Raw genomic sequence first — 16,078 nt, forward strand, 5'->3', positions numbered from 1 at the left:
ATATTGATGTCTTTTAAATTATGATAAAGAATATCATGTTATAGTAAGTACAACCTATAGCACCAATCCTCTAGAGCGGAAAGAATGAGGCTGGTCACATTGACTGGAGCAGAAGCAGACCAAAGAGTCAGGCTTCAGTGATTGTGATCACCATTTGAATCCGCCATTTGAAAATGAGCGAATTATTTCCGAGATTCACAAGGCAGACAAAAGTGTTTTTATTTATGTTTAATAATAAACACAAACTAAATCAAGTGCTAGGGCAGACTTGCATAATAATTTGGAACTACTGACAAACAAACTAAATACCATATTTTCTACTAATTTTATTGGTAACTAGTGAAATGCCTAGCCTTGCACGGTATTAAAAAACAGCTTATAAACAGTGCAGGTAATTTAGTTGCCTGCCACTTGCCATTAGCCTGGCACATTGCCATTGGCTAACTTGAGCAAGCTAGTATCCGTATTGCTAAACTTACTAATAAGAGCCGTGAGATTAAGCTTTTGTGATGTTGCGCCATATTGCAATCGCTTTGCATACTTTAACCTAGATAACGACTTATATCGCCCATTGAATGCATGCATCTCATGCATACATGCATGCGTGTGTAGCTTAATTGGTTGGCTAGTAGTCTGGAGAAAGGGAGGTTCTGAGAATAAATCTTCTGCGACATAGATTCTTCATTCCAAGATTTTTATAGCTATAGCTGGACAGAACGCATCCCGGACAACCAACTTTGGGATTTATATATATCATATGCTATAGACTCTGCATAAATCTCAGTGTTAGTCTTTCTGTTAAACCCTCTGCTAGTTATAGCAATTAAAATTTAGCTATGAAAAATCTGCACGGCACTGGATTGGATGTCGAGACCTCCGGATCTACAGGTGGCGAACTTAATCATTAAGCTACACGGAATATAATCGATCCATTCGGCAAATAGTCATTACATTGGTAAAATAATCGCGCTTTAAGCGATTGCTTAGGGTTAATAACTAGCACTGTTGACCGTTACGCGTAATGATTGTTAAGCTGGCCCAAAACACAGGTATTGTTTTAGTAAAGATTTTAGAAAAGATCTAGCTTTCCAGGCAAGTTACTCAAATTCATTAGGTAGTTATTCTATTACTTTTGCAATGCCGCGCATTCAGCTAATACTAAAATAAGAGCAGCGCTCATCCATGCGTTTCTTCGAAGCCACACCGGAAGTGTGAGAAATAAAATTGCCTCGCACATTAATTGAGCTTGGATACTCCAATTTACAGTCCAGCATCCCAACCATTACACCACAAATTTACCTTATCATATCTGTGCTTAAACGAAAGGAAACAATTATCTGCATGCGTTGAGCCATTAAAAAATAAGCTAACAACACATCCTGAGCATTGCTTCGCTTTGCAAAATCTTTTATTTTTTATCGCAATTTATTGTTAGCAATGACCAGTCATGCTAGGCGCATTACAGCTACGAATTTTTACGAATTTTAGATCTATGGACTTTGACTGATTGTGATTGAAATATTAGCCTAAAGTAGTACAATGGTACTACTGTAAGTTATTAATTATATTTTCTCAGTAATAACAATACCATAAACTGTAATAATATTGATAAATCATCTGATTCGGATATGCTCAGGTCTTTTCAAAAATGGCTGAAAAAGTGTTCTTTCTCATTCTGCATCGCATTTGTGGTATTTTTCATGGCATCAGCAAATGTAAAAATTTATGATGATTAATTTGGTATCAAATTTGTTTTATAAACCGCGTTTTTCAAGTTATGACAATTTATATGCGCCCCAGTCAAATAACAGGTTTTACCGAGTACATAATTATGTCCCATCAAAGAAATTAATTTAGTAGCAAAAGAGTTGATTATTCACATAGTGATTACTCATGACAATCTCTCACGGTGCACAGGACTGCCGAGTGCGCTAGTATAGCCTTAAAAGTCTAGACCTCGAATGGAAATATGTAAACTCAGTAAAAAACAAAACATACCTTTCTGCTGGCTCCATCTCATTCCAGGGGTCAATATTATAGAAGTGGTCTGTGCCAAATTCACTTACATACTAAAAAGGCAACAAGCTGAAATGAGATCTCGCCTACAGTTCCGAGGGTATCTATTCAGATGATTTTAGAAGATTGGCCTTTTGTGTAATGATGACTTTCCATAAAATCACGGTACCAATAATTAAAGAGGTGGTGGATCCAAAAATTAGAGAGGTGGTGGATCCAACAATTAAAGAGGTGGTGGATCCAACAATTAAAGGAGTGGTGGATCCAACAATTAAAGAGCTGGTGAATCCAACAATTAAAGAGGTGGTGGATCCAACCAATAAAGAGGTGGTGGATCCAACAATTAAAAAGGTGATGGATCCAACAATTAAAAAGGTGGTGGATCCAACAATTAAAAAGGTGGTGGATCCAACAATTAAAAAGGTGGTGGATCCAATCATAAACTCTCTAATCTAAAGCATCTTAAAGATGACTTACACCAAATTTTAGTAGATTTCATCAAAAAATATCGGTGTTTTCTATCATTTTCAATTGTTTTTGTTGCTTGAGGTTGTCTGATTGTCATGATGTTTTACGATTAAAATCGATAAAACATGATCACGGTTTAAACACTTACATGTAGATCAATCAAAAGACTGAATATGACATCTATAATTGCAAAGAGAGCGACAGAATAGAGATGCAATAGCAATTTGAATGCAATAGCCGATATCAACTATAGCAACTAGTGATGTTGTTTTGCACGGTTTTTTAGCGTTTTAATCGCAATCAAGTTTATCGATTTTAATTCAGAAACATCTTGTCAATCAGATCAACTAAAACATCAAAAACAATCGCAAATGATAGAAAAATACCGATACTTTTTGATCAAATCTATTAAAATTCTGTGTAGGTTCATCTTTAAGCTTGCTTCACACTATGTAGTTGCTGAATCCTCCTGCTAAATAACTACATAACAGAAGGAAAGTTCGGAATGCAAGAAAATAATTTTTTTCAAAATGTGCTGGTACAGTGAATGTCAATAATGAGGTCATGTCATGAGGTCATGTCATAAACAAGTCATGATTCACTGGCAGTTGTTAACACGTTAGAGCCTGGACCCAAGATATCTCGAGGAATTGTCTTCTTACCTGATCCTATGCCCAAGTAAACTCGACTGCGTAATTTCGCGTTGTCCTTCCGCACTTCCGATTGATGTAAGACTAGCCGAATGTTTGGTGTTGCACAGGTATTAAAAACAGCCTATAAACAGTGGCGGGTGGCGTAGGTGGCTGCCGCTTGCTTTTAGCCTGGTGCATTGACAATGACGAATTTGAGTACGCTATTATCTGTATTGCTAAACTTACTAATAAGAGCTGTGAGAACAAACTTTAGTGATGTTGCGTAAAGCAGAGTGCTACACTCAATTTAAGCAACATTACGACTCATATCACCTAATGAATTCATTGCATCTCGCGTAGCTTAATTTGTAACATTATCGCCTGGTGAACGAGAGGTTCCGAGTTCAAATCCAGTATGAAGTGGATATTTCATAGCTAAATTTTAATAGTTATAGCTGAACACACCGAACGACAGACTTTGAGATTTATATATATAGATTAAGAAATTTGGGCCCTTTGGGTGTAATGTTTTGAGACTAATTCTGAAGTTTGACGTCGACTTGCTTATTGGTTCTTGAGATATTACTAAAATACTGAGGGCATTTTATGGACAAAAAAATTAAAAATGGCTGCCGAATGAACTTTGGTTTCTAATGAAACACTGAATGAAATTCTTTGTAACAAAAGATCGTAAAATATGGACAAAGCTAGAAAGCTTCTCCTCAGCAACAAGAGCTTTATACTTAAACTATTGGGTTTTCTATTCATAACAAATATACACACTCTATCAAACTCGGTGTACTGCAATGAGTATGTTTCTTTAGTGACCTTTAAAACATCACGCCTTTGAAAGAGTGTGCAACAAACAAGTTACTCTATTTAATTTCTGTTTTTTTTATTCAGTTTTACACACTTGAAGCTTCAATATGATATTCATTTCAAAAAGAATTGTGCTATTCTAAGTACTTTCACAGTCAATGAAAAATTGTTACTACTGTCTCGAATCAAGGAACCTCCTTGTATATACAAGATTAGAGTTGAATGTGTAAACGTTTGAGAGAAAAAAACATTTGACCGAGTTAGGTGTTTCCACCGGTAGCATGTGTCTCTACGTGACTGACTAGCTTTCTAGACTAGCCTTCAAACCATTCATCTATGATTGTAGTTATTGATCTATGATTATTGAATAACTATGATATTTAGAATAACTGATGTCAATAACTTGTCAATAATAATTGACGTAAAGACACATTTCAGAGTACATCATGATCAAAGGTGACTAAGAAACTATTGAGACACTGACCTCTTCAATGTAAATATGTCCAATTTTTGGATATAATGGATCAGTTGGATTTAGGTAGTAGGTGCCTGTATAGTTGCCATCAAAGTGTGACCAAAGGCTAAGCTTGGTTATAGAGGCAGTTGGGAAGATTCTAGAAAATACCCAAAAGTATAACTTAGTGATTGGTGCAATACTACAATTACTATGCAATTATTTTTTAGTTAAAACAAATGTTTTTTCCTCCCAATCTGGAGAATGATAACTCCTAAGGAATAATTAAAAAGTCAAAAGCAAAGAAATAAATAACAAAAGAGATGAAGAATTGGTAATACTTTTTACCAACTAGTGAGTTGGCAGATGTCTATTGAGTAGGTAGATGTCTATTCAGTTGGTAGATGTCTAGTGAGTTGGTAGATGTCTATTGAGTTGGTAGATGTCTATTGAGTAGGTAGATGTCTATTCAGTTGGTAGATGTCTAGTGAGTTGGTAGATGTCCAGTGAGTTGGTAGATGTCTATTGAGTTGGTAAATGTCTATTGAGTAGGTAGATGTCTATTCAGTTGGTAGATGTCTAGTGAGTTGGTAGATGTCTATTGAGTTGGTAAATGTCTATTGAGTTGGCAAATGTCTATTGAGTTGGTAGATGTCTATTGAGTTGGCAGATGTCTATTGAGTTGGCAGATGTCTATTGAGTTGGCAGATGTCTATTGAGTTGGTAGATGTCTATTGAGTTGGCAAATGTTTATTGAATACAATACAATAAACTAATTATTAAGCTATAAATAAAACAACAAGCAAAAAATAAACAAACTATATTACTTAATGAATGGATATGTAAGAGAGATGGAAACTCAAGTTCATCAAGCTGTCATTTTACTAAAAAAAAGGCTGAGAAAAGCTGACGCTTACTGACTTATTGCTGCCGGAACATGTCCTGCAAAAGCAGGGAGTACAGGAAGCATTCCAAACTCTCGCATCCTCTTTAGGATCTGATGTTGTAGCTGTACCTTATATGAATAAAAAAATAAGAAAAGGAATTGGGATGTTTCGTTTTGGTACTTGAAGTGCAACATGAATGCAGAAATCGTGTGAAAATTTCTTCTGCCCAACTTTTTATGAATTGATGGGTAATCAGCCAAGTTGAATATCCCATAAAACTTAAAAGCATTTCACAGCATACGGAGTCTAAGCTATAATACAAATAGCTTTTTTATATTTTAGATGTAAAGGGTGAAAGTGCCGTGACATGCGAGTTGAGGTAATTAAAGCAACGTTGGAGTATATGCGACTCCAGTGATTTAGAGCAGCAAACATGACAGCAGGAATCGTACTCGTTTGAGAACTTGCACTTAGCCAATTTTACGTAAGGAGGGAAAGTAGATGCTCCCAGTCATGAGCCAGAATACAGAATCCTCACTTGTAGAAGATGCAGTGAGCACAAAACCACCAGCTCGCTCTCCAAAAGTATTGCCAAAGTAAACAGTGAATATAAATAACTAAACGTGTTGTTATTTATTTCAAAGGTTTATTATTAAAGATTATCTATTTAAAGGTTTCATTTGAAACAAAATCAAGATCAACTGTTACTCTTTTGGCAAGAGGATCAGAAGTAACAGTTAGTCTGTTGGGAAGAGTTCAGGGACTGTCATCCAAAATTAGTGTCATCAATGATTCACGAGATGAAAGCCATGTAGTACTTTTAATGACATCTGACCAGTGTAGATACAGCTGACCAGTGTAGATACAGCTGACAAGTGTAGATACAGCTGACTAGTGTAGATACAGCTGACCAGTGAAGATACAGCTGACCAGTGTAGATACAGCGGACCAGTGTAGATACAGCTGACCAGTGTAAATACAACTGTATAAATGTAACAGTAGAGCTTCTGTTCACACAGAGGCTAATCATCGATCTTGACACCGTGTATCGTACATCTATATTTTGCTGAAAAAAATGACTACATATCTCGCAGTTTGGACCTTGCAACACAAATGTTTTTTGTCTCCGAAACTAGTTTCAGTCCTGTACTCACTCTCCAATCCTACTGACAGACTTGACTATACCATTACCACTAGATTCAACTCTCTACTGAAATACATCAGAGTTATACAAAAAGTGATTTCCCTGAATTCAAACTTGTGGTCAAATTGTTGTCAGCTTTAAATTATGTTTCAAATGGCAAATTATGAAAAAAAATTCTTTGAGATGTTATTGATGTCAAATAAGATTAAAAAATGTTAAGTGATGATTATGATGATTCTTAGTAGTGAAAGTACTATAGACTCAGTACTACTAGTAAGGAAGGGCTGCGGTTGCAGCTAAATGCTTAAAGAAGCATCTTACTTGTCCAGAAAGGTACGTTAGACTCAGAGGCCCACCCCATTTGACCAGGTTGCCCATTCTGAACCATGGAAGAAAAGCTGGGCCTGTAAACCATTCCTCCAGCTGCGTTTCACTCACTCCTAAGCGTTTGAACACCTAAAAGTCAACTTAGCATAAGTAACTGTGGTCACAGCAATCCAGAAAAGGGAACTAATAGCAGTTGCCCGCATACATGCGCAAGTAGTTAAGGAATAAGCATGGACCATATGAAAATCAAAGCCAAGTAAACCATTGCTAGAAACGTGACAACACCTCAACAGTGTCATTTTAAAATTAGAAAGATGATGGATTATTACCCGCTTAGCATCAACCTTGACCCTCCAATATTTCTTAAAAGGCTTTAAAGAAGAACTTGCTCAAAATTTTAATAGATTCTATTATAAAGTATCAATAATTTTTATCATTTGCGATTGTTTTTGTTGTTTGAGGTGATCTGACTGCCAGGAAGTTTCAAGATTTAAATCGATAAAACTTCATCATGATTAAAACGCTCAGATCAAGCAAAAGTGTGATTATGACGTATATTGTTGCAAAGAGACCGACGAAATAGAGACACGTAATGCTGCAACTTAAATGCAATAGTCCATATCAACTACAGCAATGATAGCAACTAGTGAGGTCATTTTGCACGTATTTTTCTTCTGAACGTTTTAACCGCGACCAAGTTTTGTTAATTTTAATTTTTAAAAACCCTGGCAGTCAGATCACCTCAAACCCCAAAAACAATCGCAAATGATAGAAATAAAAATACTGATGCTTTCTACAAAATCAACTAAACTTTTGTACAGGCTCATCTTTAAGATGTGAACTCCCATTGACTTGCATTTATAGCTACTTGTACTTACTGTGTAAACGTATTTATTACAATGGGAAAGTCCGTGAATATCTGCCACTATGTTAGGCAAGTGACACATCCGTAACATGTTTAACCATAATACACATGTAGATGTAGAAATCTGCAAAGTGCCGCCAGAGCAATGATACTGAAGGAAACCCAAGAAATCTGCAGTAGCTTGATGTAGAACACTAGCTTTGCTGTTTTAGCTTCGTTAATAGATAATTAATTAGCCAATCATATCTGTACTTAAACAAAAAGAAACAATTTTCTGCATGCGTTGAGTTAATAGGGAATATGTTAACAACCTATCAACCTAGTTTCATTTTGCATCAATGTTATTTTTGATCGCTAATTCTTCAAAGCAATTATGAGTTATGTCAGACGCGTTACAGCTTACGAAGATTTCATTAATTTTAGATCTATGGAATTTCGGTGATTTATATTGAACAATAGTATTACTGAGTGATTATATTTAGTTTTAGCTGTAATAATAATGCCGTAAGCTGTAATAATATTAATAAATCGTCCAACTCAGACATGCTCATGGTCGGAGCGAAAATAGCCAAAAAGGTGTCCGAGCTCATGTTGCAACACATCTGTGACATTTTCTATGACATCAGATGATGTAAAATTTTTGCTGAATATCTTAGTATCAAAAAATGTTGTATAAACCATGTGATTCAAAAGTTGTGACAATTTATCTGCTCCCTTGTCAGATAATCCGTTCTACCAAATATGTACTTATGTTCCGGTAAAGAAACTAATTAGGTAGTGAAAGAGTTAGGAATAGACAGTAGCATGCAATAGAATTAACTTCCTTATTAATACATTCCTAAAACTTATGTGTGATAACAAAGCAATCATAAAAATTTTTGTGACAGAACTCGTTTTTGAAACAAATATTAACATATTGTAAAGAAATTCTACAGAAGCAATCAATGAGGTAATAATGCATGACCAAGAGCATTATTTTAGTTAGTTGAGGAGAAAAGTAGCAACATCGCTATAGCAACAAAACAGTGTTTTTCATTGACTTGGAGGACTTCTCATGCACGGGCATGCCAAACGACTCTAAATCATCTAACGAGAAAATTATTCTTGTATAAAATGAAGTTGTCTGCCCATAACTATTTTTGAGAAAATACTTTTACTGTATTACACCTTTAAATACAACTTACCAGCTAGAAGCTCATAAGAAGTAGAAACTCTCTAGAGCAAATACCAGTAAACAAAGGTAGCACTTAGGCTAAGTATCTAGAATACTGAGGCTGAAAACCTTTTCTATATATTTAACTCCAGTTAAGAAGACAGTATGAATACAACATACTCTTTGTAGAATGGTTTCCTGGCCAACAAATGCCAAAGGAAAATTGATACCATTCACTGCCATCCAATCGATCTCCCGTTGCCATCTGGTCCAGTTCCACCAGACATATGTGTAGCCAAAAGTACAGACGTTAGAGTAGTAGCTGAACCTATAGACAAACAAATGGGTCAGGTAAGACAACTTCTAGTCTAAACTTGAGAGCGAGTAAAACGATTGCTACAGCAACATGGAATTTAACTTAAACGAATTTAGCTTACTAAACACGTGCTTGAAGCTAAGTCTTAGTGTGTATTTTACTAAACTAAACTTCGATTTAATCGTCTAAAATTTTGTCACTCATCTGTTTGCGGCTTTGTTTTCACAATAATTTATAACGAATTATTTTGGACTGAGAGAGCAAGCATCTATCTCTTTCAGGCATTGTGGGAGGGATTTCGGCAAATAGCATTTCAGCATCTTCGTCATTCCGACGAATTTGGCACACTGACTGCAAAATTTGAAAATGGAGAGAACATTTTGTTGATATCGTATGGCAAAAAAGTTGTATGGGGCGAGGAAAAAAGCATCGCGTTCCACATGGTAAGACGACAAGACGTAGAACAGGGTAATCGTAACCCGGGGTTACACTGTATACCGCTTGTATCCAGAAACCACAGAGATTTAAGAGAACGCAGCTAAAAAATACCGGTAACTGTGCTATAGCTATAGATGATACACTGTGGAAACGGGAAGCATGCCCAACCTGTCGTTAGAGGTGCGACGCTGAGCTACAGGAACCTTGGGTAAAGGATGGCTCAGATTTAGCTGTGCATCACTCCACGCCACCTGGCATCGACCATACTCTTTGAGGTAGCTGCCAAATCCTAAAGCTGCAGCTACACCAGAGCTGCCTACTATCTTAAGCCGGTTATCTGCCAGTGTCGCTAGCTAACAAAGATGACATAAACCATCAAAAGACATAAGCATACGGGGTTGGATAAAAGTGCATAGAAATGAGCGAAGATAAATAGAGAGGCTACATGGGCATGGGTATGTGTGAATGTAGACCGACGTAGGAAAAAGACCTATTAGTATAAATCAGTGTTACAGCTGCCTAAATGATTATGTGTTAGTCACCTGCGAAATAGGCCGTAGTCTAGAACCCCTGACCTGCAAACAACAGGTTGGGATTTAATTCTCAAAAAGGGCCACTGGTGATGATAGGAATGACATCCAACCTTATATTGCTCTCTCCAACTGATAATGTCTCCAGTTGTTGAGGCTCCCTTGATACTGGACTCAGACATGTTCAGCCAGAAGCACAGAGTTAATGTTTGTACAATAATACTCTTAAAAACATGTACAGCCTCTGCTTGCAGTAAGCTAAGCAGGCATGATACTCTATCTTCAATAGATTGCTCATACAGTAGTTTATTGGTCATCAGTGTTATGATGTAATGGCTAAGTAATGATCTATTAAGTATTCAGGATATTCATTTAGACAACGGCATGGTTATGATATTCATTTAGATAACTGCGTGTTCATTAATTAAGGGGAAAATAATAAGCTAAGCATTGGTTGCCTGAACTACATTGCATCTTCTAAAGTAAGGCACCTTTTGTAGTCACCAATAGTTTTAGAATCTTAATTATGGCAAAAAACACAAAACTGTTCGAAAGACTTAGAGGAGATACCAGCAGTTTTGTGGGAAACAGACTTTGTTTGCTCTAAACAACTTCTCAAATTCGATTTGAAGTTTAACATATCTCGCCGTACTAGTGAGAAGAAAAGAATGGCGTATGTATAGCACGGTGGTTCCCAACTACCTTGGAGCCATGGACCCCTGAGCTCCTTATCGAAAAGTCACGGACCCCTTTATAAACATCATAATATATATGTTTATAACAATGCATTGTAAATTGAAATGTTTTATTTTCCATGGATCTTAGTATTTCACTGAAATTGAAAAGGGAGAGAGAGAATTACATGTTTGCTGGTTACAGATTTTGTTGTTTTGTTGTTTTGTACTACTAACCGGAAATCAGGTACTATCCAGCGATTGATGCACATAGGTGATAAAAATCTGGACCCAAAAACTTAACAAGACAACGTGACCACCCCACGGGAATTGCATTAGCCCCGAAACCCAGGCTAGCACATCCCCAACAGAGCTCGATCATTAAACCCCGCCCATATGATAGCATGCCTATCCTTTTAGGGTTTTATATCATGGATCCAGCCACTATCAGACAGAAATAGCTGTAAATAACTAGCTAGAAAACCCAATACTGGCACCAGGCTGTGGACCCCCAAAACCTCCTGTGGACCTCTCAAAACCTCCTGTGGACCCCTAGGGGTCCATGGACCACCAGTTGGGAACCACTAGTATAGCGTAATATATACAGCTTCCATGACATTTTAGTTCGTCGTGATAGATCACCAGATGTGTCGACAAAACAGAGAACTAGTAGCTGCGCAATTGTTAATAAATACTTAAAGACAATCAATTGGTGCAGGTGTTACAGCGTCGGTCCACTAATCTGAATGTCACGAGTTGGGAGTATCGCCAAAAATTATTATTTATCCTAACCTTGATCCCTGGGTGTAGATAAACGCCAAACAGGTAGACAGTAATAGTGCTGTTTTATAGTAAAAAATTTATAGCAAAAAATTTATCATTTCACTATAATTTATAGTAAAAATTTTTGTTTTACTTTATTGTAGGCATATAAAATATTTGTTTTTAGTTTTATTTTGCTTTCTAGAAAAAATAAACTAATCGTTGTAAATGAACATGTGCGTACCCCATCAACTTATTGCAAAGTTACTACAATCATAGTCGATAAAAATCAGTGAAATTGGTCCAAAAAAAAGAGACATGATGTTGATGCAAACAAATAATAATACAATTACGATAGAGCCAACAAATTAAACAGTTAAGTCTAATTTTTTGTGCATGGCTAAAGGGGTGATTTTGGAACAGATTACGAAATTTACATGTACTTTACTGTTCGTAAAACGTAAAATCCCTACAACGTAAACATTCTTGGAATGGATTATTTACGTTGTAGGAGCCTCTACTGTATATATATTTAGAGTAATTCAAGCCTGTTCTCACACAACTGTTATCTCTTCTAAATCAGTGTGAGTAAAATTTTCAGACTGCCAGCACTTGAACATGTCTAAATTGGCCAGGATTTCCAAACCCAACCATTACCTCAAAAGTGTCTAAATTACTAGGACCAAGGCTGGCATCTATTTCAATTACAAACTCATCCTTCCTCTCAGGTAAGTATCGAGTAACAAGCCCTTCGACAGCCGCCTTCTGTTGATCGGATGAACTCAAACTTTGAATGGAGTTTAGCAGACCATAATCTCCTACGAACAGACAACTTGTTCCTTGAAGAGGTATTATAAACCATCCACACCTACCTATATTAACAACTACTTATCATTGACATTTACACATACCACGTACTTCAAATACAGTCATACCTCGACATTCGAGTGCCCCAACATACGAGAAAAGCGAGATAGGAGCAAAATATCGAGAAAGCTATTCCCTTGAGATACAAGAAACCTTTGAGATACGAGTCGGTTTTCGATGACCCTTAAATGGCCAAGTATGCGAGAGACCGGTTTTGAGAACAGCACTGCTCGGCCTTCTCGACGAATCAAATTAAAAAAGTTTTAATAAGGTCAGCTAAAAGTTATAGTAAAAGCAAGGCAAAAAGCGCCAAACCGAAGAAAAACCATAAAAAATTAAGACAATGGCAAAATTAAACTTAAGTTTAGTAAAGGATTAAAACTTGGCTTCAAGTGTATGTTTAGTATATTAAATTCATTCAAGTTATACTCAAAGTTTGTGTTATGTTGCATTAAAAAAGTCTGATGTCCAATCTCTCTCACACCGCCGTGAACCACTATGTCTGTCTCCAAGGTAAAAACTCGATACAGTACTAAACATAGTAATGTTACATTTTATTGCAGATAATAACAACTAAATAGGTAATTGTTTCACTTTGTGAGCATAGGTAGTGAATTACAATTAAAAACATCTTTTCCTTCGTAATGTCCTATTTTTTAGGTCATTTTTTCACAGGATGGAAATGGATTAATTTATATTTAGTTATTTTATATAGGAAATATTGCTTTGTGATACAAGAGCATTGACATGCATGGTCAGTCTCAGAATGTATGGACAAATATCGAGGTAAGGCTGTATACATATAGCAGACGACTGTTAATTTGCTAGTAGTTGTTTGGTATTACTAAAATTTAAGGTAAAACATTCAAGCGTGCACTAGTAGCTTATTAGTTCGATTATTACTATAATTATTACTGATAAGTTACCAAAGGTCGAGTTTAAAGCAAATAAATCTTTAGGCTGTGACTCACTTTGTCTTATCACAAAAGGAAACAATATACCAACTTGGCAAAGGCAATCAGCACCAAGATTTAGTAAGTGGTGTGCAAAATAAACTGGACCCTTTGCTGAAAAACTACAACTCTTATTTACATCATTTTTGCTCATCGTGAATTTAGTCAATATCCATAAATTATATATACTAAATTAATCTTCATTTTATCCTGATGTCAAATATGTAAACCAAACGGCCGTAAAACTGCTTTTGAATAATTACGTCTGCTAAGATAACACTCTGTACAGATATGATCACACCCCGTACAGTTTTATTTGCTCATTTATTTTTTATGAATTTAAAAACAATTTTATAACTGTTTGGTTTGCATATTTAAAATCTGGACAAAATGAAGAATTATTTAATATATAATTTATGGCTATTGACTAAATTCACAATCAGTAACAATGTTGTAAATGAGAACTTTAGTTTGAACAAGAGGATCTAGTTTATTTCACACAATATCGTATATGAGCCTACCAATGCTGCGCTAGAGTTCCAAGATTTTCATGATTGTATGTGACTAATAGTTTTGGTAGCAAATTGACTAGTTGTCGCCAACAAGAATACGTTTGACCTACGCATGGGTGGATCAACTGTTGAGTCTTTTAGACTCTGTACATGCCAAACTTTGGTTATCGGTCTTAACCATCTGCCAGATAAAGTAGCATGAATCATTACACTCCAACCATGTAATCAAGTCACAACTTGGCATGACTCACACGGTATTGATAATGCTAATTCTAGCATTTCCTTCAGTGATAAAGGGTTTTCTTCAGTGATTACCAACTTTCAAAGTACATTTGTTCAACTTACTTATTTCTTCATTTCTTTTTTTTGGCATGCAATGAAAGAGATCATTTTGCTGACGATTATCAAGGCCAATAAAAAGTTATACAAACATACTAATGCACGAGTTTATTGGTTACTTCCTCATTTTTAACAGAACATTGTCTCAATGTGTAGTGATGTCACAAGGTGTTTGCAAACATGCTTTAAATGCGAACTTAAGCCTAATTTACGCTATAAATAGACTCCATTTAATATAAATTCCTTCGTTAGCCTAGTATCAAAACTTCTCTAGATTTGCTACAAAAAATTGAAAGAATTAATGAGAATAAAGTTATTTAAATATAAGAATCAAGCTACTGGCAGCATCTGGCAGCTAATAAGTCAAATGAAATAAGCTCAAAATGAAATAAAACCAACATAGTAGAGAACGATTGTCTAGTCATGCTACTGACACAGATGGAATGTTTCAAAACCTTGAATACATTGAGAATACTAACCTGAAGCAAGAGGAGCTATGATGACAGCGATTAACGACACAGGTAAAATCAAAGCCATCTTGATTTTAGTGTCTCATCTGCAATATACATGAACCCTCAAACATCCATAGTACCAAAAATGATTTCGTTTTAAAAATAATACTATTTTGTCACATCTTTACAAAATGTCCTTAAGATATTAACACTTCAGCTATTGGTTTGGCTTCTGGCCAACAATTTGCAACTACTATAATCACACCTTACTTAAGTGAAAATGTTTGACTCGCTATAAAAATAAAGTCCTATATATGATGTTCAAAGTCCTTTAAAACGTAGCAGTTTCACAAATAAAAAGGAAGAACCTAGTTAAAACTAGAAATAAAACTTGAAATAAAAGTTTGATTAAACTTCAAGTTTAAAAATGAATAAGTTATCCATTTATCTTTCTCACCTGCTCTACCTTCAAGCTTATGCTTATGTTTGTGTGTTTCTGAAGCAACGTTATGATAAAATTTCTTTTTACCAATACTTACTTTATTATTGTTTTTGTACAAATAATTTTATTTTTATGTTTAGCTAATTATATAGTTTGAAATTATGCAATTGTTTCATTGCTGTGGAATTACCTTGGTATTTTTTGAATTATTATAAGTGCTTAGGCTGTAGAAGAAAGTAAATTAATTAGTGTATTCTTATTCAAATATCTGCTCGACATACGACGGTTTCAACTTACGAAGCAGATTTTATTTAGCAAATTACCTTTTTACGTAAAGGTTTGACTGTAATTATTGTGGCGTAAGCATAATCGCGTTATTATGAGCTAGATGCTTTGGAGTCGCTGTTTCAATGATGTTAGTATTGGTTCTGATGCATGAGATTTTTCAGTTGGTGGTCTAAGAACTATATTTCTAAACTATCGACACTCATCCTTTTTTTAGATTGCTCCACGAATAGATTCTCACTACTAAATACCAGCTGACCAAAACACTACACTGATTACAAGCCTGTTTGACTGGATCGATCATAACAGACTCTCATGAAACAAATATCAATAGTCATGGTCAATAGTCATGCATGCCTGGCAACTGTGAAAAGCAGCTTACCACAGTTTTTTTCAAAGCTTCCTTGATAGTAACTAGATGTACTAGTGCCCCTAGACCCATGCTACATGCATCAGAGAATCACAAACCTTCTCTCACATTTGATCAAAATAGATCATCATAACAAATGAGGAAAATTTATTATAAGGATTACTGAACGCCTATGCATGCTCATCATAGTTAGAGGTCTAAAATAGATGTACTGATTACAGCATAATTTATCAGTGTTGTTTATACCAGGTCCTGGCAATGCAAACAACCTTATAGCATATTACCGCTTAGCATTCATAATATTTTCATTCATTTTAGAAAACTGGAGTTTTTCACTAAAAGTCACAAAGAATAACGAGAGCAATTTGTTAGC

The 16,078-nt window shown here is 35.6% G+C and overlaps 1 protein-coding gene across 1 annotated transcript in view; it reads right to left on the reverse strand.

The window, feature by feature from the left end:
- LOC137387091 (alpha-N-acetylglucosaminidase-like) overlaps positions 1-14,718 on the reverse strand; it is a 33,690-nt gene extending 18,972 nt beyond the window's left edge. The window contains exons 1-8 of the mRNA XM_068073387.1: positions 14,636-14,718; positions 12,143-12,303; positions 9,688-9,872; positions 8,946-9,093; positions 6,742-6,876; positions 5,307-5,404; positions 4,420-4,549; positions 1,999-2,069 (exon numbers count right to left, since the gene is read on the reverse strand). Coding sequence (XP_067929488.1) covers positions 1,999-2,069; positions 4,420-4,549; positions 5,307-5,404; positions 6,742-6,876; positions 8,946-9,093; positions 9,688-9,872; positions 12,143-12,303; positions 14,636-14,693 — 986 coding nt within the window. The 5' untranslated portion in view covers positions 14,694-14,718. The remainder of the gene's footprint in view (positions 1-1,998; positions 2,070-4,419; positions 4,550-5,306; positions 5,405-6,741; positions 6,877-8,945; positions 9,094-9,687; positions 9,873-12,142; positions 12,304-14,635) is intronic.
- Between the last annotated feature and the right edge of the window lie 1,360 nt (positions 14,719-16,078).

The sequence above is a fragment of the Watersipora subatra genome, chromosome 2 (assembly GCF_963576615.1).
Source record: "Watersipora subatra chromosome 2, tzWatSuba1.1, whole genome shotgun sequence".
NCBI classification, from domain to species: Eukaryota; Metazoa; Bryozoa; class Gymnolaemata; order Cheilostomatida; family Watersiporidae; genus Watersipora; species Watersipora subatra.